At 47.0% G+C, this 26932-nt stretch overlaps 1 protein-coding gene across 2 annotated transcripts in view; it reads right to left on the bottom strand.

Annotated features, from left to right (window-relative positions):
• Positions 1-1028: 1028 nt before the first annotated feature.
• PIK3C3 (phosphatidylinositol 3-kinase catalytic subunit type 3) overlaps positions 1029-26932 on the bottom strand; it is an 875540-nt gene continuing 849636 nt past the window's right edge. For both annotated transcript variants that reach the window (XM_078674734.1, XM_078674732.1), the window contains one exon: positions 1029-2695. In XM_078674734.1, the coding sequence (XP_078530860.1) occupies positions 2681-2695 (15 nt within the window). In that variant the 3' untranslated portion in view covers positions 1029-2680. The remainder of the gene's footprint in view (positions 2696-26932) is intronic.

Genomic DNA, 26932 nt, shown 5'->3' with positions numbered 1-26932 from the left:
CTGCCCTGAGAGTGAGACAGAGCGGAGGATGCAATGAGAGGTAAAGGAGGTCTGTGTACCACAACCTTTGCGGCCAATCTGTGGCGATCAATATGACTTGGGCCCGGTCTTGGCGAAACTGCCTCAGAACTCAAGGAATCAAGGGTATGGGAGGAAACGTGTAAAGAAGCTTTGAGTCCCAATCTAACTGAAATGCGTCCCCCAACGCTCCCCGCGTCGGATACTGGAGACTGCACAACGACGGAAAGTGCGTGCACATTCTCATGAGTAGCAAACAGGCCCAACCGAGGAAAACCCACATCCTGAAAATGTGAAGGACCACCTCTGAATGGAGACGCCACTCATGATCGGCTGAAAACTGCTTTCAGACGGTCAGCACACACATTAAATTCTTGGGCCAGATGATTTCCAATCAGGTCAATCTGATGGTCCTGAGCCCAGGACCAGAGTCACAGAGCTTCTCTACACAGAAGATACAACCCTAATCCTAACCTTAACAGTAGTGTCCAGTACTGCCCCTAAGGACAGGTTGCGCTGAAAAGGCACCATGGGAGATCTGGTACATTAATCCAAAACCCCAAGTTGAACAACTGTTGTGTTGTTACTTGCAAATGACTGGAATTTAGGAACTCTAGCCTACTCACTAACAGGGTTCTCCTTGACTCCGGCTCGTTGATGAGTAAGTGGCTGACCTGGGCAGACTTCCCAAGGGTTGAGTTAGCAAAGCTACCCGCTTCTGAGTTGGGTCCCTGCTGCAACAATGTATTGAGCTATGTAAAAGATTTCAAAGAAACAATTTCAAGTTAAATGCTTAATATGCAATACTATCTTGCTTCTTCATGTACACAAGGTTCACTTTCTGTCACCTAAATTAAACAGCTCTGAAGAACTTAGTTTTCGCATATTATCCAGACATACGAGTGTAAGCATGTTGGCAACTCAATCCACAATTACAGTTTTAGAAGCAATGAAAACTCCATAAACATTGACCATTGCCATTGTACCAACAAGCAGGAAACACCAACACATTGTTTTAAAGTAGAATTTATTTTGATATCATTACTAAGTAACTATTCAAAAAGCTCTCAATGTTTGTAGCTTTTTTTATTTACAGCTGCCAATCTGGTTTTGAACTTTGTTAGTGTAGGTTATCCATTAGCTGCGCATTTGAGCTCTTTCCATGGCACTTTATTGATTATAGTTTTGTGGGTTTGCTGGTTATGATCTGGAGATTCATATAAATACTCTTATTCAGTCATTTACAAGTGCACAATACATTCCCACATGTCCTATATTAAAATTAAAATGTTAACAAAATAATATGCGTTCCCAAGAAAAAATTAGAATATGCAGGGGCTCCAAAGGAAATATTTAGCAACACAATGTACCACTGAAATTTCAATTAGCCCTATCTTAAAGTGTCTTTCTTCATGAGTACATCACACCTAAGTATGCGGTAAGACAAACCTAGGCACATAATATTTTGTGAATAGGGTCTGGCAAATTTAGGAGTTATTCACATCTACCACTGAAATAAGACAACTACTTATAGAAAAAAAGAACCAAGTGAACAGGAGCATTTTTGTTGAGACTGCGTGACACTGACGCCATACGTGTACTTCACAGCATTTTAGGATGCTGGGGGCATAGTTTTTATGCAAAATACCTTCTTTGGATTACAAATAATAACTAAAGAATGTTGGGCTTATAAAAGTAGAGTTCTTCTGAAAATGCAACTATCTGTGCCCTGCACAGGATCCAATTCTATGCTGAACATCTTCTGAACACATAGCTACTAGTGGCATCTATATCAGAAATCAAGCAGCCAATTGAAGGGGAGGGGATTTGGCCGGACACATACACAGTGGGCCGTACTTTCTTACTTTCAAACTGTTTTTCCCCGCATTGGGCAATTAGGGTTGTCTCGAAAAGGCTTCATGAGGTGAAACCATTTAAAAATCTAGTGCAATGTAAATGAAAACATTTATCGTATACTTTAATAACCTCATCCTGGTAATGTGCTTGGACAAAGTGTGACCTTTTTAAATGCAATGCTTGGAAGGTTGCTAAAACGTTTCAAATGATGCTACCAGTAGAAATAAGTTAAGACCTCTGCTGTTGTATAGGTTCTTGCCCCAAACTATTCAACATTATCATGCAATCCTTTTCTTTGCAATGCTATTTATTTTTCCATGTAGTGGAATTCTTTCAGAAACATCGCATATCGTACAAGTTGCAATGTAAGTGTTTTGCACAGTGGACTGGAGATTAGTTGCAACTGGACAGAACAACAGTCACAAGGTATGAGAGCTCCAAGTGCTATGGGGTAGAAAAATCTAACCACATACATCAAAATGTCAGCCTGCTCATCTGTATAATTTCTTCTGCAAATTAAATGTACTCATTTCCCTTCACAACATAGGGTACATTTCTAGTTTGAAAGTAAAAGGGCTGACAAAGACATTTCAGAACAATAGGACACTTCCATTGTGCCTATCTCAGGATTCCCCTGAGGTGACATGACACAGTTCTTTGAAGATCAGGAACATATCCCATTCTCTCTCCACAAGATGGACCTTCAAGACGACGTGAGAGCCACGTGACTTCCTGACGTCGGCGCCTTGCTCTGGGGCTCATCTTCATGGTCCACTTAGGAGCAAGGAAAAGGAAGCTGAAGCATTCATCTTCGCCAGTACTAGGAAAATAAACCAATCACAATGTGAAATTTGTGTGAATACAAATTTTGAACAGTTGTAATTGTAACAGATAGATGAAAACTGCGATCCTAGACTTGTTTAACAAACAGTGCATGTTTACAAGTACATGTCAATATTAAAGAAAGGGCAACACTGAATGGCAATCAAAATAATGACTGGTCGAATACACACAGCACTGCCTGCTGAGGCTGAACGTGGTCAAAAGGTTTTGAAAACAAGCATTTGCAATGCAATAGGTCTCGCATTTACGAAATTTTAAGCTATTGGCATTGTAAATGACAATGCCTTTTATTTACATGTTTTCAAAACCAACACATAGATAAAGATATGTCATTTACAATGCCAGTAGCTCAAAGTCTCGCAAATGCGAGACCTATTGCATTGCAAATGCTTGTTGCTCATGGTAACACTGTCTGGGCAAAGATTTCACCTCATTAGTACCAGTTTAATAATCAAAAGCAGCAATAAACAACTGAAAGATAATTAGTCAATTTTTGCAGAGGGTCTTCTACTGTGCAGGAACATACTACAGCGTTTTGAGTAACATTTGATGAGTTTAAACCATTAACAATATATATATATATATTTTTTTTAATCTGTAGATTATAAAGTGATAGATTATGCTCAAATGAGGCAAATCTATAATTATGCAGAAAACGCCGACTGTAAGGAGGTGGGAGATTATACCCAAATGAGGAAAATCCATACTTATGCAAAAAACTCCGAAGATCGCGTAACTCCAGAGGCCCTTGGTATAGCAAAGCAGCAGCAGTCAGAGGTGCAACTAGAGCCAAATTTAAGAGGGGGCTAAGAAAAAATTTAAGAGGGGGAGGCTAATTCTTCCACCAATAGCCAGAGTGGAGATGAAGGGGCTCTTAGAAGGGGTGAAAAAACAACAAAGCCTCGATAACAAGCAATCGGTCTTTTTAAGACCTGTGAAATACTCGGGTGCGGCTGTGTGTGTGCCCGGGAAGCTGTCTCAGCCTGGGCTGAAACACACGACAGGGATCGCTGAAGCCCTTTGAGCCCAATGGGTGTTGCGAGCCTGGCAGCAGTGCAAGCTTCCCTCCTTCATAGCACAGATAGAGCCCAGATAGCAGCAGCAGGGGCGTAACACATGCCCCTGCAGCCCCCGCGGTGCGGGGGGGGAGGTGCCCTCACCCTCCAGGGGGCCCCGTCAGCACCGCACTTATGCTGGGGAGCTCTAGCTTGAGTCCGGAGGGGGCCCCTTCACTTACCCTGCAGGGGGGCCCCCTCAAGGTTCAACACGCCACTGAGCAGTAGCACACGTGCCTTTTCCTGCCAGAACAGGTAGTTTGATATCAATAGTGCAAGCTTCAATCCTGCACAGAATGCGTACAGCTCAGGATTCAGTGGCATGTCGATTACAGACCTATCACTGCAGCGAGTATTTCAGTTAAGCACTTGCTGCAGTAAGCCGTCTGTAATCCACATGCCACAGACTAATTCACTGAGACAAGTGAATGATTGATTGAGTTTTGCCGCCACTCAAATTCACTCTGTCATCACACTTAATCTAGGTTTTACAATTCTGGTTTCACTTGGTATGATGTCAGAGATTGAGAATAAAGACTTACAGGAAAACAGAGGAACATAACAGGAGCAGGAGGTAACAAAGCACAAGAACCCCTCTGCATGTTATATACGTTTTAAAATAGGCAGTTGGCTTTAATAGTGGTGCATATCCATTTCAAAAAAGTGGTGCAATATGTGAGTCCTGTAACTGTCTCAGCACTGAACTGAGAAGTATTCCTGAGAAGTCAATCCCCAATGTAAAGGCGAGTGCAGAGCTACAATTTAGGCTACCTAAAAAAGGATACAATAGTAAGCGATATACAGATTAAAAAAAATAGGTTGTAGGTGCCCCTAACTATGGCATGCTGCCAATTCACCCTTCCTTCCCGTATCATACTTGTGCTAGGTGTGGGGTTTTGGGAAAGAGTTTTAACTTGCGTGAACTAGACCCCATGCATCGGGTATCAGAGCGCTTTACATCAGCACCAGTTTCGTTACAGATTGAAACATTCATTATTTCTTAGCTACAGGGAGATTAAGTGATTTGCCCAGAATCACAGGTTCTTGAGCGTTATTGCCGAGACTTCAACCCGGTTCCCCAAGTTTTGGGCTAGTCAATAACGTCAATCCCCCAATGTAAAATGCGACATTTGCATCCCGCTAACTACAATGCTTTGACACTGTTGTGGGCCCCAACAAAACACACATAACATATGGACAAAGAAGGAAATACGCCAAACGCTGCACAGTTACAAAGTAATAAATAAAGACAATCCCCAAGTGTAAAAGGCAAGATTTGCATTGAAATAACTGCAATACGGTATGTTAAATAAGCCACGGATAAATAGTGTAATGCGGAGAGATTAAGTGATTTGCCCAAATCACAGGTTCTTGAGCGTTATTGCCGAGACTTCAATCCAGTTCCCCAAGTTTTATGCTGGTTTTAAATTGGTACTCCCTTGCCCTCTTAAAACAAGAAAAAAACTATCTGTAAGAATTATCTTCCTGGCTTGAAAGACTCAAATTAAATAATGGTCTGCTGATTGGATTTTTAGATGGGGAGGCTCTGCGTGATTGGTCGGATTCGAGACTGCCTGAGGTTTGATTAATTTGCCGATGCCAGTGCAGCAGAAAGTGCTTTAGAGAGGGGGTTGCACTGGGCAAAGCTTCACAAACTCGCCTACGCCTTCCGTCTTTGCAGACATTTACCACAAGCTATGTACCACGTAAACGCCTTTTTAAGTCCTTTGCTCTGAAATACAGGCGTACCTTAGGAGAAAAAAAGAAACGCAAACGTTAACACTCAACTGACAGTTTTATATATTTAATGAACAAGTTTGTCTGCAAGTTCTGACACCCCGTATCTGATATACTGACGGATCGCAGCCCCGCTGGCTTTGTACTTCAGGCTGATCTGATTAAAGATCTTTATGAGCGGATACTGAGCAAAATGAGCTGGTTTTGTCAGAGGAATTCAGCGTGCTTCTGAGAAACAATAACTTTGTGCGGAAGACAACACTGATTAACAAGCGCTGCAAACGGTGATTTTCAGCAACGGGCAAGGCAGGGACACCGGTCTCTGCTGGCAGCTCTTCAGCCTTATGGCGAAGGAGAGCAGTGGGGTGGAGGAGGAGGGTAAATAAATACAAGAATGAAAGCAGAACCAGCGCGGCGCACCTGAAAGTGAGCCACGCTGATAAAAATGCCTCATACAGCAGCACAACCCCCCTCTGTGACCGAGGGGGAGTGAAAGCAGAGACGGTGGGGTGGAGGAGCATAGGAATCACACAGCAAAAGCTAGCCAGCTGCTCAAAAGTCTCCAATTACAAAGGCAGGTTACAGCGTGAAAAACAGATGGCACACTCCACTTCAATTAAAAGAAGTTCAAGCAGAGCGAACTAACACTGTAGTTAGGCACCGCTGTATCGGGACTACAAGGAAGTTAGCAAATGACCAACAGCCAACAGAAAGGGAGATAACAACAACACTACCACAAGTAAACCAATCGGAAGCGGAAAAACAGATTACATGAAGTTTAAGCCAACATACAGATTACTTTAGGTCTCGGTGAGACAGCGCATGCAGAGCAAGCACTGCCGAGGCGAGACCTAAAAAATGAGGGAATGGCAATCAAGGCACTTTACTTGGTGATATCAAATGATACATATTTGCTGAAACTGGATTTCCACACATTAGTATTTGTGTGCTATATAGTTTTATCAGTAAAACTGCATGTTGACATTTTGCTTCCATTCAATAGAAAATATTCTGTATGTAAAATACAGTGCCTCCTACTACCCTACAATTATGCCTTAACTTTGTATACAGTTTCTAGTTTGTAGCACAATTCGGTGCATCAATAAGAATCTGCAGTTTACAGCTCACAGAAATGAAACAGCCCAAGCCGTATGCTATTTCCAATACATAGGCAAAATAAGGACGGCTGATATATGGCTCGCCACTAGCCAGGTCACTATATAGTAATTTCAACTCCTATCTAATCATTCTAACCCACAATAATACCATAACACTCAGCAGTGTGCCACCAGTTATAGCTAACGCAGGCTGGTTAAAAACTCTGTTTTCCTGCTTCATGCTCTGACCCTCATGGAAGACCTGTACGCTGTGAGTCTCATCCATCACTCAGTACTGTACCAGCCCCTATACCACTCATCACCAGCTGAACAGACATGGAATACCCGAAGTGACCTGGCACATAAATCTGGCCACTCGGAGGACTGCACTCTAGTCCAGCACTTCAAGTCCCAATCAGCTGCATCCTATGCGTGCCACTTTACATCTCACAATGGCACGTATGTGTCTGTAAAACTTACCTTCTGTCCTGCGATTATGTCCTGAATTTTGACCCTTTGTCCTGAAATTTTACACTCACCATCCTGAATTTGCACCCATGCCAGTCGGTCACCCGATTAGGTGCACGCCCACCTTGTGAGAGGCCCCAGAATAGTACTAGCACAGCCATACTCCAGCGGATCCGCTGGGCCCCGTGGACACGTCCGTGCTAATCCACAGAGCCAAGGTCTCTGTTGATAACGTATTCTGGAGCGACTCAACTCCAGGATGCTGCCAGCAGGCACCTACGGAACCACTCGCCTGCCCTTCCACAGCGGATTTCAATGGGGTGTGAAAGGCACTTGTTTCCTTGGGATTGTACACAGAATATGTGTAGTCTTCAATGAGACTTCCCGATGCGCCATTTATCACCCTGTCTGCTGTAGTGCTGCCTGTAATAACACAGGTGCACTTGGCGCCTCTCCAAAGTCTTAATGAAGTAAAGTGTCACCGGGGAACTGGAGCCTGTTAAACTGCCAGAAGCAGCCCTGAACGCAATTACAGGACACTCGCACGCATGCGCACAATGATTGAATGTCTGCTTGTTAAACATTAATAAAATCTGTCTGTGTGAGGCGCGCTTTCCATTACTTCAGTTAGTGAATCCAAGTGCTGATAATAGACAATAGTGTTCTGCTTTTACAAATGCTGTCTGATATTTGCTGCTTGAGATACCAAAAGGACCCCTGCTGTAGACACCCCCAGTCAGCCCTGGTTTTTGCCAAACAGCACTTCACACTCAGGGACCTGCAGTGTTCAATATTCTCATTATATTCACTGGATTGTATGTCGCGGCCTGCAAAGTAGAACTGTCTGTGGGAAACAGGCGACACTTCTACAAATAAGGCAACCTGATGTTCAAAAATAGGTTTTCATATTAAAGATATACATTCACAATACATACTTTGCACAAGAAATCTTGTGAATAATGTGTTGGTATGTGCAAAATATATGATTGGACAATTTACGCGACACCTTATGGATGGCTCGGCTCAGCCTTAGGCTCTTAGAGCCAGGTCAGCCCGTGGCTCAGCTATGTCCATGACCTCTTTGGAGCACCTCTACATGGCAGCAGAGCCCAGCGACACTGCACGCGAGTCTGGTGGGTGTCACTGCGGCCCAGGGCTCAGTGAGCTGTGCTGGGATCTAGCGCCTATTGTCGCAGAGTAATTCAGCCAGGCACTTTCCCTCGCAAAACACGGCTTTCAGCGGTCATCTTTCATCCGTTTCTGTTGCTCATCATACACTTCAGGGGTATAGCCTTTAAGTAAGCGTGCACACGATGTAAGAGTTACTTACCTTCGGTAACGATGTATCTGGTAGAGACGATCCTAGCTGCAGATTCCTTCACATAGAATTATCCCTAGGCGTGAGACTGGATCTGGAAACTTTTTTGCCCCAGCATCCCTGCGAGCCGGAGGCGGGACAACATCACGCAACTCCGCCCAGGCGTCGTCCGCGCACGTGAGATCAGTGAGGTCACATATGCCCCACCCCGGCGCGCCTACGGCAGCTTTCTTCGAAGAACTTTTCCGCACCACAACGCGGAGCCACCAGACAAAAAACTGTGGGAGCATGGGAACAGTGTGCGAAAAAGTATATGAAAAAAGAACAAGTGGAAGACACCATAAAGAACAGTGCAAGACTGTAGCGTCCAAGGGCAGGGACAGAAGGAAGAACAGAGCAGAGCCCAGAGCAGCCACCCTGCCAGAACATAGACAGCCCCCCTCGTCCCCCGGAGACAAGGAACCTGCGTGAAAGTCATGACGCACATAGCAGGTGTACAGCCCTCACACCGAAACAAGGAAGGGGAGCCAGACCCACAGGCAGGAACCACCAACCTCCAAGCCACCCCAGCACAGAGGGCAACCACCCCCCAGGGAACAAGGGTAAGGCACGACCAGAGGACCCCAATTTAGAGTTTGGCAGAGGAGCAACCCAACCTGGAGCAGCCAGAGCAGCGGAGCACAAAAGCACCGCAACCCACCCTCCAAGAACCAAAGGGGGGGACGAACAGCAACAGGACGGAGCCCCCCTCCAGAACAAAAGGAGGAACTCACAGGAGACTGAGCCCCCCACCGGGAGGCGAGTACCGAAGACCAGCCCAGGGGTCCTCGCAGAATGGGGAGGAAGGGCCGGCAGTGAAGGACTCTGCGGCTAGAATCGTCTCTACCAGATACATCGTTACCGAAGGTAAGTAACTTGTACATCTGATAGAGACTACTAGCCGCAGATTCCTACACGTAGAATAGGTACCCTAGCAATATCCACAGGGACGGAGGGTCTGCAATAGGACCCCCTCAGTCTGGACAGAAAAGAGGGACCCACAGGGGACCAAACCTTCAGACCAGGGAAGAAACCTCGACCCTACCAGGCAAGAAGACCCCCACAAGTCAAACACCAGCAACCCCCAGAGGGATGAAGGAGGAAGACTGAAGAGGCCCGTACACTCACCACAGAGGGACCAAGGGCAAGGCCGGAGACCGAAGCACCCCACTCCACCCCCAAGGTAACATAGCTTCCATCCAATGCCAGGCTAGGCAGAGGAACAAGAAGACCTTGAGGGCCCAAGGAAACAAGGGAAAGGGGGGCGGGTCTACCCAGAGGGAAGGCCACAGGCCATCCAGAACTGCACCCAAGCCACAAGCCGCCAAAAGCAAGAAGAACACAGAAGTGCCCCAGCTCTCAGAACAAGAGCAGGAAGGGCAGGAATGCCCGGGCACATCACCACAATGGGCCGTGCACACCATCCCAAGGAGCAATAGCAACATACAAAAAACGCCATGGATAACAGGCACCTGAAGGCGCCCAGCACTCCCCAGTAGAGCTCAGCTACATAATAGCTACCACTACCCCACATAGGGTACAGTAAGTCCCAAGATATGGCAACACTCTTTGGAAGAAGTTCCGCAGCAGAGGAAAAAACAAAACAGGCACAGGGAAAAACACCCCCCCGCAGGAGGCTTGACAAGCAGCCCAAAGAAAAACAGAAGGCCTAATCTCAGGGCCAAGTCTGTGTAACAAGTCCAGCAAAAACACACACAAAAGGGCAGTCCAGCAGCCAACAAGGCCAAAGCCCCAACAGGGAGGGCTCAATGGCCGAAAAACAGAATCTACAGCAAGGGCAACCGGCCCAAGAAGGTCCGGAACCAGCTCAACTCAGCAGTCACTGAGGAGGAGAAGGAGGAGGAGGAGAAGGAGGAGGAGGATAAGGAGGAGGAGGAGGAGGAGGAGGACGGAGCCCTGCCAGGAACCTCTGTATGGCGGAGTCAGCTGAGGCATGGAACAACAAGCTGCCATCAAACGGAAGATCAATGAGCCGCTCCCGAATATTTTCAGGGAACACGCCGTCCCGAAGCCAGGCATGGCGACGGAGGTCGACGGAGGAAGTCACGGTCCGGCCCGGCACCTCCGAGATGTCCAGAGCGGAGCGGTGAATAAAAGCCGCTAGCTCCCGTCCATCAAACGCATGAGGCCGCAAGTCCACCTGAACAGTCTCTTGGGAAGCTGCAGGTCCCAGAGACTCAGCAGAGTCCGACAAAAAAGTGGAGGCCCTAGCCAATAAACACAAGGTGTTAAGGGCCCGCAGGGCAGCGCTGGTCATGGCGAACATGTTGCGCCCCCGCCGTCCCAGGCGGTCCAGCCAGCGGCCTGCCCGGGACGGGGGAGTCGACAGTGGCAGCAGGGAGGGAAAAGCAGTCTGTAAAAGCAGACTGGAGGCAGAGGGGTGGGGGAAAAGACATGCCGGGTCACGCAGTGCCAGAAGGTGCCTGTGCAGAAGGTGTTGAGGCACCGGATCCTCGGAGGCGGGATGCCTCCAAGCCCCCGTCAGGGAAGAAAGGAGCGATCCCTCAAAGGGAAGCAAGATCTCCCTCCCACCAGAGCCCTGGTGGACAACCTCCAAGAGATGGTCCACCGGGAAATGGGTCACCCAAATGCAGAATGCCCACAGCCGTGTACACCGCGTGAGCGAAGGCCGCACCCGCTTCTGTAGGGCCCTGCGGTGGAGAAAGCAGCTCCTCCGTGGGCGACAACTGCAAATAAGGTTGCCGTCCCCAAAGCCAAGCGCGACGGGCAAAGGCCAGACCTGGAAGTCAGCAGGAACCAAAGAATGGGGGACCAGCCGCTCCTCCGGCGAACACCTTGGCCTCAGGAATAGCGGGGAGTCACCCTTCGACGACGTCGGTGAAAAAGAAACCACACGGTGGCTAGTCTCCGGGGACGACGACACCAATATGCAGCCAGCCTCCGGAGAAGAGGGAGCGCCCGAAGATGAATTCACGGCATAACCTCTGTGTGGAGCTGTAGAGTCTGCCGTCTGAGGCAGGACATCAACACCATCAGACACCGAGGAAGACGCCGGACAGTGCTACTCAAAAAGTCACACTGCGTCGGGGACCAGAGCGGGGCCTGAGCTGAACTGGCCAAGGGGCGGTGCCGGAACAGCGCCGACTCGACTTCCGCCGAGGCAGCTGCCTGCGTAGTGGAGCGAGAAGGACCAGGGGAGTGGCACAAAACTCTCCGCCAACCTCGGCCCAGCATGTGACGAGGTGGCTCGGCAAACCATGCGGTGCCCCCAGGCCCGACTCAACCTCCGACTCGCCCTCGGACAAGGCAGCCGCCTGTGTGGAGGGAGGAGAAAGGCCCGGAGGAGGGCGAGGGGTCCCCGCCCACCCTCGACCCATAGTGGGACGAGGAGGGTCCACCAACCCCTGTGGCGCCGCCCGGTCCAGCAGCTGCCGGCGCCGTAGCGGCGTCACCTCTGCCTTAGACAGGATCACCTTGTCGAAGGACCAAGAGGGGTTCGGAGATGTGACCCGAGACCCGGTGACCACCGTGACACCACAGGGACTCCCGCGGGAGTTTGCGGCGACGCAGAGGCGCTGTGGACTGAAGGAAGGACCCCGAGGGGCCACACCACAACAGCATCCTCCAAACCTGGATCCGAGCCAGTTGACGCCACGGAGGGCCCCGCGCATGGCGAGGGATCCTCTGATGCCCCAGCAGGGGAAGGAGGAGGATACGCCAGCGAGGCCTACAAAGCCACCGCGTATGTCTCCATCTGGATTCTCGACGCCCCATCACCGGGAAACGGTGGTTAGGACGACATAGGGGTCCGCATCACCTGCGGAGAGCCCACGACCCCGGTAGGCCGGGCACCAGGCCCCGGGGACAAGCTGCGACACTTACCCACTCGGGAGCGACACTCACGCGTCATCAGAGAAGGGTGAGGACGATGACCACTTCCGAACCTGAAGCCGTCTGTCGAGGCTGATCGAGGGGAAGAAGTGGACCTGGAGAGACGCGTCAAGAGTAGTTTCATCCGGCGCTCCTGCCACGCCTTCGGCTGCAACTGTTGGCACGCCTCACAATCAGTTGTGCTGTGATCCTCCCCTAAACACCACATGCAAATGAGGTGAGGGTCTGTCGTCGCCATAAGACGCCCACACAACGTGCAAGTCTTGAAGCCCGAAGGCATTCGCACACTGTTCCTCAAAAGAAAAGTACAATGAGGAGAAAGAAGGGCCCAAAACAGGCCTGTAGCAAGACCGGATCCGCGTTGCACGCGGAAAAGGAAAAAACTGACGCAGGCACGCCGGTGTGGGGCTTATGTTACTTCGCTGATGTCACGTGTGCGGACCACGCCTGCTGTGGCAAACAAGTTTCCGGATCCAGTCTCACGCCTGGGGTTAATTCTACGTGAAGGAATCTGCGGCTAGTAGTCTCTTTCAGATTGGCCCAGCAGGACAAAACACTTCTGGAAATAAAGGCTGTTTGAATTCATGAGAACAAGTTGGTTGCCTACATGAAGAAAGTTACATCTATTAAACATACTCCCCTATATATATCGTACTCCCTCCTTTCCTAGCCCACTCTTGTGAAGAATACACACATCTTCAAATCAAAGCATATTTGCATGGTTTATCTGCAGCCCAAGGGAAAGTAATAAGTAGAAGCAACTAACGTGAAAACAGACGGACATCTGCCAGTCCAGCTTCCTTATAGCCCTTCCTCCTTTCTCTGCCAGTCTTTTCCCTTTGATTGCGGCAATCTGGGAAAGGATCCTCAGATCTGGCCATGTTTTTGTGCTGTCTCTCCTCCAGTGCATCATCATCCCATTGGTTTTCCAAAGCACTAGAGTTAGGATTTTTATTCCAACCAATGCAGCACTGCTCTCAAGGTTCTCAGTGCCTTGTGTGAGCAGAACATGCAGTTCAGGTTTTTCTTCATATTCTGGTACTTGTAGTCCTACATTTATAAGGGAATAAACATGACTACTAGAGAAGGAAAGGAAAAACATGGACTAGATTGACCGCTTGTAAATAGATCTGGAAGACTTGGGGGACCTGTGACCAATGTTTTAGTGCAACAGCTGCGGCTTCTTCATGAGGGTGTGGTAGTGGTTTTAGATGCGGCATACCCACAGGTGTCTGGGCTACTGCACTCCCCCATGTGAGCTCCAGCAGACGCCTTTAAATGAAACACAACTTCACCCAACCTCAGTGTGGGAGTGATGTCTGTCAATAAAAGAATGGGCCCTTTAAACAGGGCCACGACCATGCAAACAGAACGCAGTGTGTGCTAGCACAGCAATGCAGCTATTTCTGATCCCTGTTCCTACATCTACTTCTCTGGAAATGACAGCGCAAACCAGCAAAACTCGCGGCACAAATTATTATTATTATTATTATTTTCGCATCTTCTTTATACATATTCTCAAGGACTTATCGCCGATTTATCTGCACTTTAGCGCCGGCAAAGTGGCGATTATCGCCCTATTCTCAAGCTGGTGCACACTGCCGATATCGCCAGTTTTAGCTGCCACAAAAACATCGCCACGGACGAGAGCAACAACTAACGCTAATGATATGAAGAGTAGCCGTTCCCGTGCAAAAACACACGAAAACACCACTACGCAATATTCTCAATGACCAGCCAGATCGGCGAGGAAATCCAAAAACAGGCGATAAGGCGCGTTAGCAGCAGGGATTTACCACCTGCATTTTACTGGTGTTAAGCAGGACGACAACCTGCAGTATGAAAGGGAACCCATCCCAGAGTCACATCTGAAGACCAACACATGTCATGGAGCTTCTGATCATGCAGTTGGAGACCCAAGAGGGCCACAACACCCACTGCGACCACCCCCAGGCCCCCCCCCGCGGACTACCACCGAGGCAGCTGACCCTCCGAAAATGGCATGACCCTCAGCCACACAATTGCCCTTCCCTGACCCAAAGGTCCCAGGCTGGTCCACCGTGGGTCTTGTGGGGTTCTGGTTGTCCTCTGTACTTGCTCCGGTTACCTCCATGGTTCTTTCCCGCCTGACTTGTGGGACTTGCATGCCTGGCGCTGCATATCGCTGAATTTTTTTTATCGCTGAAGGGCCCCATCGCCACTTTTTTCACGTTCGGGTTTAGATTTTTATCGCCGTCCTGGTAATTTTATCGCAGACATTTGACACGTTACAGGGAAACTATTGCATGTTACCACCGTGTTGTGAATACAACGTTAACAAGGAGTTATTTTACTGCGATATGAAAAATTGCGTTAACCTATTTTGGCGATGATTATCGCACGTTAATGTGAATATCCCCCACAGAGTGTATAAAGATAATATATAATGCCCCTCACACAGCATGTGTATACACATATATAAATAAACATGCGGGCTGGGGGGGCACTTTTATATTTTAAGCTTTCTGCAATGCCTGAAATGCTTATGTGTTGAGCAATATCGCTGGACTGATTATTTACATTAATTCACACCCAACACGCCATTCTTCCTCACAAAGACAACAAAATATGTTATGTCCACATTGTGAGAAGTTGGCTTGGTATATGATGTCCACTATTCTAGTGGGCACCTTGCACCAGTCCAAACGACCCTTATTGATGGTAGGTTATAAAGTCAACCTTATAGAAAGCTATCCTAGTGGTAGCTGTGGAGAGCAGCCTTCAGGCTAAGACTTAGAGGCAAGTTAAGCTAGTTGTTTTACCAATTATAATCTCTTGAATGATCAAATGAAAGCACATCACACAAGGTATATATCAAATATATATGTATTTATTCTAAACACAACCCCTCTGGACTCTTTATGAGGTCAGAGGTAAAAGTACAATACAAGGAACTTAATTAGCATACGATAAGTTGCACAGTATACCTTATGCCCTAGGGGCCTCACAAACCATATACTAAAATAGTGGTAAAAGAACCACTTCTGAGTTAGAAAGCAGGCCTAGGGCCTGTGGAATTGCTGGGGCTGCCAAGAACCACCAAAGGTTAGGATGTAGGAGGCCCACGGGAGACGTGTGAAGTGTCTAAACACAGCCGCGGGTTACCATTGACTTTCTATGGAGAACGAACAAGTTACAATTTTAAAGATTAAGGACACTTCGAGAGTCAAGACCCACGGGAGCACCGGAGTACTCATGTTACGTCACCCAGGGAAGCTGGGTGCATAGGTGTCTTTTGGTGTTGGGTTTCATTGTCGATTCAAATGGAGAGCTGCGAAGAAGTGCTGCAGGCGACCAGAGGAAAAGTGTCAACGGTGTATCCAAGGGTGGATCGGAGATGTGAAGAACCTGAAAGCAGAGGAGACAGAGTTTGGGTCATTAGCCAGTGACCAGGATGGCGATAGGAAGATGTTAGCTGATGTCGGGTGATTTCAGGTAAAAAGGTGAAGCTTATCTCTTCAGCCGCGAGGACCAGTAGGCGTCGTCGACGACCAGGAGCTGGATTCGAGCTGTGCCATGAAAGATGTAGTTGACTGCGGTGTCGGAATCCGGATTGGACCCAACAAGCCTTGGCAAACTCAATCCACGCAGGACGTCGAGATGGGCTTCAGTGCAGACCATCAAGGTCTGAGGAACTCCTCCTTTGGAGAGGAGTGGGAGCAAGCCTGGAGCAATCAGGAAAGCTAAAGAAAGTGGAGATTGGTCTTCGTGGGGGCTCACCAGCCAACGGACTAGGCACCGCGAAGATGCGTCGAGCTGAAATACACAAAGCGGGACCACGGGACACTCGTGGAGTGTGGGCCTCTGAGCATCGGTGCAAAAGGTGCTCGGACAGGGGCTTCAAATAACCCAATGCACAACTTCAGGATTCTTCGGGAAGTAGGTGAAGTGGCAAAAAAGCAGGATGTCCAGGAGTTCCAGTCCAACGTCTCTTGTGTCCACTACAGGTCTCAGCTTTGCTGGGAGCGCAGGTCAACGTCAGAGATGTCTGGAAGTCCGTGTCCTGTGTCGCAGATACTTCAGGATCCGGTGGGAGCCTCAAAAATGCAGACCGGCAAAGATGCTGTTGGTGCCTGTTTGGACAGGGTGGTCACTCCTTGACCACAAGGGAGATTTATTCCGTCTTCCAGTCGATATGGAATGTCGAAGGTACAAGATATATGTTGCAGAGTTTCATCCAGGGTAATCTAAAGCCCCAGGGACTGGGGTTCTATACTTATAGCAAGTTTAGGGGTTGGACTAACTCTAAGGTCGTTCCTATGGGTGGACCTGGGGAGAGGGTGGTTACACCCCTTCCCCTTTGTCCAGTTTCGCGCCAGAGCTGGGGCTGAGTGCCCCAGCAACTGGTTTGAACTGGGAAATGCATGGAGCACCTTGTGTGCCCCAGGCAGTGTCTGAAAAGCATTCACTGAATGCAACCCTCCCTGACCCAATACACTAAAGCCTGTCTGGGGAGGTTTCCTGTCCAGGGTGGTGGACCTCCCTGGACAGGAAACCCATTGTCCAGGCCTCCCCTGCCGGAGTTTTGTCCAGCAGCAGGTGGGCAGACTCCTGTCTGTGGCAGCAGCATCCATTTTGTGATGCTGGGGCTCTGTTTAACTTTAACCGGGTTTACCAGTAACTACATGTCTTCTCCCTTTAAAAGGGTGAAATGCTACCCCCGCCGCCAGAACTGGCGGGGGGGGGTAGTATTCCAAAGTGTTAGACACCTTATACGACATGTTTTGATAAAGCCAAACCAAAGTTAGCATTAACTGCCAGGATTATAATGCACCCAAGAGTATATGGTATGGCTATATCATAGAACAGCTATAAGAGATGGTTCCGAAAGCTGCAGAGGGGCTCAGCTCATGCTAGGGCACCCTCTCACACAAAACCAAGCACTCTGCCTCCAGGATTGTCAAGGCCTGCCATAGGATTGACTTATAGGTTACTATGTGTCTACATATAAGGTAAATATAGATATACTATATCTAAGTAAGGGGTGATTACACCACCTTACCCAGGCTGTAAGTACAGACCTGTGGTGTCAGTTTTGAAGGCTAACCAGGGGTGGCACTATACGTGCTGCAGCCCCTGGTAGGGCTAGGGTGCACCTATGCCCTGGGTACCAAAGGTACCATATACAGGGGCTCACAAGGGTGACCTAGTAACCAATCTGGTACATGGTATCAATTTAGAGAGAGAACAGCCAGGCTGTGGGCCTGATTAGCAGGGCCACAGCCATCAGAAAGTCGAAAAACCAGTGAAACACAGCGAAAAGTGGGGGTAACCATAGAAAGCAGACCCTACTCTCCTACACACATCACTTCATGAAGGCACCACATTACCTCATTCAAAGCAGCCCATCACTATTTCACAGCTTGTCCTCTCTCCCGCCAAAACCACACACACATGTCCACTCTCTCACAAAGCCAGTCTCTCACACACATCTCTTCATACACAGCACTCCCTCACTCACTGCACCCCATATGACAGACAGTGCCTCTGCCATGCACCTTAACCATATAGACGAAGATGTAAGCTTCAAGTGCGTCATGATACCCCCCCTCGCCTCCCTCACCAGAGATAAACAACGCTGTTATGCGAGGCAGTTCTATCAAGTGCTGCAGTTACAATTGAATTGCAACAATAACCAGAGCATGCAAGGTTAAATCCGTGCAGTGGGATAGAATCATAACAACTTTGTCTTGTGAGGATGACTCAAGTTCTTTTCTGCTGTAAACATATTCTGGAAAGTAACATGAAGTGATAGGCAGTGTTTTAGCATGCATTGCAGCAATAACTGTGTGATTGTGCGTTTGTTAGCATACTTCTAGTACATAACATGCTTTATTGGTCTACATTTATTTTCACAAGAATACATATGTACATATATATATATTTTCAGTGAAATATAGAGTGAAGTGTCTCTTTTTGCATGATCACTCCCATTTTTTGTGGACTAATGCTGCATTTTTTTGCACTTGGACACGGATACCCAGACCCCGGCGGATGTGTGTGCTCTGATCCCTAACAGATAGTAACATTAGCTAACTCCGAATTGGCCTATTTAACTTTGCCAGAATACACTCATTGCAGAAAAAGTTAAATGTCACCTATGCACCACAGCAGTACTGTGTCATCCACTAGTGTGACCAAGAAAAAGTGACTACAAGCCTACCACTGTAGCCAACCTATTTTGACAGGAAGAAAAATCCTCTTATCATTGATAAATCCACCCTTTTATAGGCCTGCAGCCCACAAGGCAGGATGCATGGTATTTGAAAATAGGACAAGTACAAATTCAAAATTAATGTATCCTTGCAGTCACTTGCACTCAAATGCTATTTCCACTGTTGCAAAGCTGTGTGGTCCATAGAGAAACAATGGCAAGCGGAACTGAATATTTATTCTGCCAGCTAGTATTTCTTAAAAGCCCAACTTAATGGCAAAAGTCAGGTTTTTAAGAAATATTAAGAAAAAGTAACTTTTCGAAAGTTACGTTTTACCTCCCTGAATGTTCAGGGGCTATTTTGCATTAGCCCTTCAGTGGTAGCCCAGTGAGTGTCTAACCCTGATGAGGTGTGAAAACTGCTCCCTGAGCAGAGACAATGGCTTGAGTGTAGGTAGGTATTTCTCTTTCCCTGGCAGGAAGACCAGTTGGGAGTACTCAGGAGCTGTATTTACTTAGAAGGGTGCCCCCTGTCATAAGCAAATGTTAAGTGACACATGGAACGGTCCCACCAGTTAGGCCAGCACCAAATCCAGAGGGGGAAAAGGGGAAAAGCTGACCCCGGAACTGATTTGAAGTGACCACAGAGGAGGGGGAAGTTCATTACCATGGCTTCACATCTGGATGGGCACACAGACGCTGAACAAGGGTGGAAGGGTTTCCTCATCTTCAAATTTTGGAGTGAGGGGCACTGTAGGATTTTTGGTAATATGGAAAACAGGAAATGCTACTAAAGTGGGTAAGGTTACACCGGGGAACTTTTACCCCATTGGCTAGGAAGGAGCCAGGAGTCATCCCCACCCCCTAGCCTTGTCAGCCTGACAATATAAGGCGAACACAATAAGATGATAGACTTGGTGCTGAAACTTTTCAGACACACACCCCCAGTAACTATCAGATATGGGGTAAATCCAACATCGTTATTTAGCTCACTTGGCCACCCCAGTTCAGACCCAACCATTTGCAAATAGGTCTTGACCATGTTCCTCATGGGAACAATCCAGCCCTAATTGCCAAGCCAGGTCTACCCTAGACCGGAAACAAGCATCCTGGGACCGGTTCTGGGGTAACTCCCCTCATCAGCCAGGCTAGCTTGAATCCAGTGGCAAAGTGAGCAAGGGGCCCAGGTCTGGGCACACCCTGCTAACTTATGGCGAACAATGCTAACACAATAAGATGATGGACAGAGTGCTGAAACTTTCTTATGCATTTTTCTTTTTGCATTTATCACCCTGAGTAGGACGGGTAAGCCCAGATGTGGATCCAGTGCACTCCATGCCACTGGAGTCAAGCTAGCCTGGCTGATGAGTGGTGAAACCCTGAAACAGGTCCCAGGATACTCGTTTCCGGTCCGGTCCAAAGAGGGTCTGGCCTGGCAATTCGGACTATACTGTTCCCATGGGGAACAGGTTCAAAAATGATTTGCATATGGCTGGGTTTAAAATGGAATGGCATGGGGAGCAAAAACAATAGATTTAAGGCCCATATCTCTGCACTGGGGTGAATGTTTGACATTGTGCAACATTATTTCCATCAACTGTTCTGCGGAAGCTGAGAAGTCGCAAGATTGGTGCAGCAATTAGAAGCCACCAAAATCTATACCCTTGTATAGGTTTGTGTATATTTTGAGACTCCACGAAACAAGGCCCTTAAATAGAACAATCTTAATCTTACAAGCGTATGGGTAACCATGTCAGTTGATGATCCGAAAACTCTGGTAAATTTGTCCAGCGACATGCATTCTGATGAGCTTTAACTGTGAAAGGCTAGTCACAAGCCAGGGTTGTGCCTCTGAAAGACTGTTACAGCCAAAGGCGGCCGACACAAAATAATACTGGTGGGGTGGGTGGGGGAGGCGCAGGAGTGGGGGCAAGAGGAGGCCAGCTGGAAGCATGCAGGAGGAACATGCAGCAGGGGTGTGTGAATGTAAAAAAAAAATGTTTAAAACACTTACCAGGTGCTGCCAGCCGCCTTGCGGTCCTCTGCTGCAGTTCCTGTCTCAGGAGTCCCTGGGAAAGCATCAAAACTCCCATCCAATTCCAGCGCTGCTCTCAAGCATGAGAACAGCGTGGGGATTGGCCTGAGTGAGCTGCTGTGACGCTCCACTCAGGACAGGGAGTCTGTGCTGTTTGTCCAACCCGGCTGTTCAATACTGCCATCTTGGAGAAACCTAATGCGCATGTCTGTTTGGCCGGCCTAAGACAGCCGTCCTAACAAACATGTGCACTTAAAAGTGCCAAACTAGTCCTCCTCCCCCCTCCCATGGCCCGCCCCTCCCTGCAAATGCTGGCTTAGAGCCAGCAGCTAAAAAGTAAAACGATAGTAAGATATCATTTTATTTTTTAGCTGCTGGCTCTTAGCCAGTGGGGAACGCAATTCCACCACTGTGGAGGAGCCGCCACAGGTTATAGCTAGGAGAGAAAATTGCGTTAGGTCTGCGCATCCAAAAGGTTGGTAGTGGTATATAGAATGAGTCCCATATAAAAGTGAGAGGTTGCTAGAGCTGCTTAAAGGTGACTGGTGAAGGCTGTTTATGTGCTGCTGTTCTTTCAGCCAATTGCATTGTGTGTCCCTATCTGTACTATTCCGTGCGAAAGCACAGAAAACTGGCATTCCCTTGATGAGTATATCAGAAAAGACACCATACATTGATACAAGCGCTTACAAGTTTCAGCTCACAATGTTTACTAGTACACAGCCAGGCTCACTCAGGCCGCACGACCCCCTTATGTACTTTGTGTTTACATGTCTTTTTCTTTTACATTTTCTGCATGCATTGTTTAGTTCTTGTTCACTTCTAACATTGGTTCTCTGTTTCTATATGGAGCTTGTCTTTGTTGTGAGTATCTAGTCTTGTATATTTCAGGTTGTATGTATCAAAGTGTAGGTTCAACCCACCCTTAAAATACTACAGTAAATTTAAACTAGTACAAGTCAGAAATATCAACTGCCCACAAACGGACCAGTTGCGCACTTTTGCTGTTCATGCTTGGCGAGTCCCGTGGGCTACTTTGCAGTGAAAAGTGGTAAAACTAGAGTTATTTTCCCGGACCAAATAAAACCTCTTCGTCAGCCCTTTTCATTCCTTAACCGCCCCTGATTTCTAGCCCTGACCTTCGCTCTTTTCCCTCAGTCTATCTCCCCTCCAGTCATTAAACCCCCTATTCACGTTTTCGGCCAACCGCCCTGTTTTATCGAATCGTCTAGTTTGCCTCTGTCTCTTTCCACCTACAGCCTATGTTTCTCATGTTATCTCCTCTGTCCTTGTGGTACTGATAGCAATTTTCATTTATTTTCCTGCTCTTTCCTCTCCTCTCTGCCTCCCTTCAGTTCCTCTAGATTGTATTTTTCCCTAGACATTCTAATTTTTTTCCTTTTAGTCCTTCCATCATTCAATCAATCGGGGGAGTTGGCCTAACGGCTAAGGCGCTCGACCACGGACCTGGGGATCTGGGTTCGAGTCTCGGTAACGATGCCAAAAACCTCCTGTGATTCCGGGCAAATCACTTAATCTTCCCCGTGCCTAAAATGAATGCGTGTCCTCATGTAACTGGTGCTATGTAAAGCGCCCTGATACCTGATTCAGTTCGGGTCTAGTTCGCGCTATATAAAACTCAGCAAAAAAATAAATAAATTCTTGTCTTATTCAGAGCCCACGCTCCCCTTTTCTTCTGATCTATCTTCTTCCTGAAGCTAGCTATTTTCCTTTATTTTCCTACTTTTTCCTTCTCTCTTCCTCCCTTCAGTTCCTCGAGCTTCTATTTTCAAAGATTTCGACCTCTTACTGGAAATCCCAAGGGCCAGTCTTCCTTTCTAGATACCGAATGCAGAACCTTTTCCATTGTAAGACATAGGCGGAACCTGTAGCACGTCATTTGGCCTCTTTGAGGATGTTCATCCAATCTGGAGGGTGATTCCGATGTCCCAACTTCAGGTAACCAGGAGACAGGGAGTCAGGGTAAGGAATGGAAGGCTGTGAAGCAGGATACTGTACTCCATTCTGACCCGGTGATCTAGTCTAGAATACAAACTCTTACGCAGCATCGCGGAAGGAGAATAATGTCCCGAAACCACTATTTTTGGGACCGTGTTTAAGTGACTAAGATCGTTCTTGTTTTTCCATATTTAATTTTACTGAGACACCCATGCGTGTTACTAAGTTTATTGCACAGCACCACACCGCCTTCAGATAGGGTGTAAGTAATAAGTATTAAATACATAACGTGCTGCATTCAGCTGCCTACATGGGCATTTTGCCACATACTTTAGATAACCTTGTCCAGGGGTGTAACGTTCAAGGCGCCCCCATTCTGCTGACGGACAATGAATATGTGGGAGATATAGGAGTTACAGTGGCCCTCAGGACATTCTGCGCGGCGGGGGAGGGGCTACCATTGACCATTGCCCACTGACCCTGACGTATAATATGAACCTCCCCTGGGGGATAATTCCACTGGCCTTGCTAGGGGGCAAGTGCTTCCTGCAACACTGTGGGTGCAAAGGAAAAATACAATCACGGATAAATATAAAACATGGAAAAATCTAAATTTATTAATTAGTAGTTTATTCATCAAGATCAGGCCCCTTCGCAAACATATGTTCTCATAGCTGCTGAAAGACATTGCAAATATCTAGATCAAGAGAGTGTACCACATATGGGACTGCTATGGGGAATGTCTGGGTGGAAATAAAGCTCTCTGCCAAAACATTGAATTTTAACCGGATTATACCTGCTTTGGTCCTATTTTTGGGGATGCCTTCAAGATATTGAATTTTTCGACAATGTAAGGAGGCTGACCAAAAATAAAGGCCTTGCAGTCTGTGCCTAAATTGTAAAAGCAGTCAGAGCAAATTAAGCCATACTATGATCATATTTACTGGTGTCAGATATATATGCATAGGTGAGCAAAACAATGCACAAGGGAGAAAATACCACAGCAGGTAAATCATCCGCCATCCAGGCATGAAAGTACAAGGGCCTGGGAAACAGTTCGGAAACTTTTGTGTCATAAGTAGGTTTCATTTTTTCAGCAATTAGACTTATCACTAACAGTTTCGGATGAAAGTACAACCAGCAAAAATCACCAAAAGAGCACGCTTTGAAACAATTCCCTTTAGAGAAATGCCCCAAGTGAGTGTCCACATGACACATATTACCCTTCTGTCACTTATGTATCTCCCACATGCCAGTAAAGGCCATGACGTGCCCCGGGTATCCTGCCATGTTTCTGTTAAAGGCATGATGTGCAACAGGCATCCTCACAAAATAGTCACCATCTTGATGTGCCCATGCTATACCACATACGCCCACAAATGCCATGACGTGAACAATTTCTCGCATATGACAGTCAAGGCAATGATGGGCATTACAGATTTCCCATATGCAACTGAATGCTATCATGTGTCCGGTTATTCCACATATGCCAGACAGTGCCATGATGTACATCATTTATCAAGTTAACCATTGTTATGAAATTTCTCGGTTATCCGACATATGCCAGTCAATGCCAAGACAATCCGTAGTTATCCTCTCAGATGTCAGTCAATGCCATTATGTGCCCTAGACATTCACCATATGCTCATCGGTGCCATAATGTGCCCAGATATACAACGTGTGCTCGCCGGTGTCATGCTAGTGCCATGATGTGTCCATATATTCACAGTATACTCATCAGTGCCATCATTCAATCTCTATATGGGTCCTCTTGCTGAATTATTGGAAGGACACAAGCGACTGTTGTATCATACGCTAATGGTACACAATTGATTGTCACCTTATCTCAGAATCCGCCGTGTACAGCCTATCAATTCTCTCTATGTCTAGAAGAGCTAGCCCATGGATGTCCAACCACTGTTTGAAACTCAATGGTAACAAAACTGAGGTGTTGATAGTCGGAAAGGCCCCCTAGACATGGACATCAGCATGGTGGCCCGAGACATTAGGGCAAATACCTGCCTCGAAGTAAAGAATCTTGGGGTCAGGCTCGATTCTATACTAACGTTTGAAAGTCAAATCCGAAAGGTGGTGGGGAAATGTTTCGGGACTCCTAAAGTCCTAAGAAAACTCCTTGACCTTTTACCCATCACTGCTAGGATGACAATTGTATATGTCTTGGTCACATCCCAGATGGACTATGGTAATATTCTCTATCTGGGAACATCCAAGGAATGACTGACCAAGCTCCAGTCAATCCAAAATGCGGCAGCTTGCCTAGTTTGCCTAGTTTTGTACCTCCCTAAAAGAGCAGCAGCCACGAGGGCCCTGGCATCCCTGCATTGGTTGCCGGTAGAGAAGAGGATCACGTTCAAGGCCATGTGGTACTGTCACAGAATTCTGTGGAAAAAAGGACCAAAATATTTCCAGTATATGATAACAGATTACACACAGCCACGGAATCTAGGATGTAAAAGCATTGCAGTGGTCACCGTGCCTAGAATACATTAAGCTAGGATGGGAGTTCGCTCCTTTGGATACTTTGCAGACAAGATCTGGAATAATTTGCCAGTGAGACTAAGAACGGAACCTTGCGAAAACACTTTTCGCAAGAGATTAAAGACATGTCTGTTTCCACCTTCCAACTAGTATCGTGAACTTCGAGTGCCGCCTTATGCCAGCAGACACTCTTTTTAAGTAGTTTCCTGCCAACTTTACTGAAAGTTTGAGCCAGTGCGGGGACACACCAGTGGTGTAACCATGAGCTTTATAAATTGATAAATAAATAAAATAAATAAATGACGTGGCCATATATTCACCATGTGCTCAGCAGTGCCATGATGTGCCCAGGTATTCACCATGTGCTCATCAATGCCATTATGTGTCCTAGACATTCACCGTGTGCTCATCAGTGCCATTGATGGAGCAAGGTCTCATAAGTACAGAAACTTGCTCGGATTTAATCTTCTTGAAATAACATGTAACTTATTAACAAACATGTTTTGTGATTACTAAAAACCGCACCACACGACATTTCTAGTATCTAGCGGAAGCATACCTATGTGCTTTTACTAACAGTAACCCGAGTGTCTTAATATGGCAGCCGAAAACGAGGGAATCTTTCTACGCATGCGTCTGCGTCATGCGTCTGTGACGTATCTATGCTTTTGGTGGTGATTTCTTGCAGCTGCGCACTAGTGCCAAGATGGCAGCTTCATGCGTTACATACTAATGCACATGCTCCTGCATGAACTAAAACTTGTGTGTTGTGCTTAACTATTAATGCTATAGTTAAAATAAAGTAATGGGATTAGAGTAGAAATAAGTGGTATACAGTGCATTAATTTATTTTCGTATTCTAATGTGTCTCTCTATGACTTCTTTAATAGTACGTATTTGGGTCTGAAGGGTGTCGCGAACTCCATTTTGAAAAGGCTGCGTCTGCGCAGTTGAATACAGAAAGCCTTGAAGCCGCGGACATTGACACGCCGCCAAAGTCCTGACTTACTCGCAATGTGCCTGGGAACCTGACCGTGTTACCCCAGGAGAGGAAGAAACTGAATGATTCTGAATACATTGTATATGAATTGAAACTAATATTGCTGGGTGGAATAAAATCATGGGAAAGTAAATTATGGGCGGGGACATTGATCAACTATATCAAATGGAAATGATCTCATCCTAGTTTGGTGTGATGACCTCTCCTCGTCTTTCTGACCAATCAAATTAAGGGAACACATAGAATTTGCAACATTAAGGGTGTGGTACACACTCTGAAATGGTATACTTACGTAGGCTTAGTCAGTTAGATTGTCCGACTTGTCACAGACCTGTCATTGACCCAACGTATGCTGAAGGAGAATCGAGAGCAGGGTGCTAGTCGAGTACTCTGACAGAAGAATCGGGAGTTTACTGAGGGAGAAGAATCGATCTACCCAGTCGGGGTCCGAGAGTAGCCGTAGAGAGGTGTGCGACGCTGGCATTGCACTTAGCGGAGGTTGCCTGTCCTGTCCTGTTAAATGTAAGGCCTGGTAACAGAAGTGACCAGGACTCCAGCGTGCACCAACAATGATTTAAATTCTCCAGTCAACAATAAATCGTGTATTAATCACATATTTAATCAAAGTTCATTGTATAGCTTCACCAATTGTAAAACATTTCAAGTAAATATCATAGATATAGTCCAACAAGTCATTGATATAATCAAATATAAGATACAAAAAAATCTCAAATTGCATAAACCCAATGCATTTCGGGGCTTGTGCCCCTTCGTCAGGGGTCTGTATAAAGGAAAGAAAAAGACAAGAAGAAAGAAAACTAAGTTACTTCCAGTGCTTGGGAGGAGAGCGGTTTTTCAACATATGGTATTTTTAGCATCAGTCTTACCGCAATCTATGGACTTACGAATCCACTCATGGACTCGGTGAATAGCGTGGCGCG

The sequence above is a fragment of the Lissotriton helveticus genome, chromosome 2_1 (assembly GCF_964261635.1).
Source record: "Lissotriton helveticus chromosome 2_1, aLisHel1.1, whole genome shotgun sequence".
NCBI lineage: Eukaryota > Metazoa > Chordata > Amphibia > Caudata > Salamandridae > Lissotriton > Lissotriton helveticus.
The sequence above is the reverse complement of the archived record's forward strand: the minus strand, read 5'-3'. Positions and strand labels throughout refer to the sequence as shown.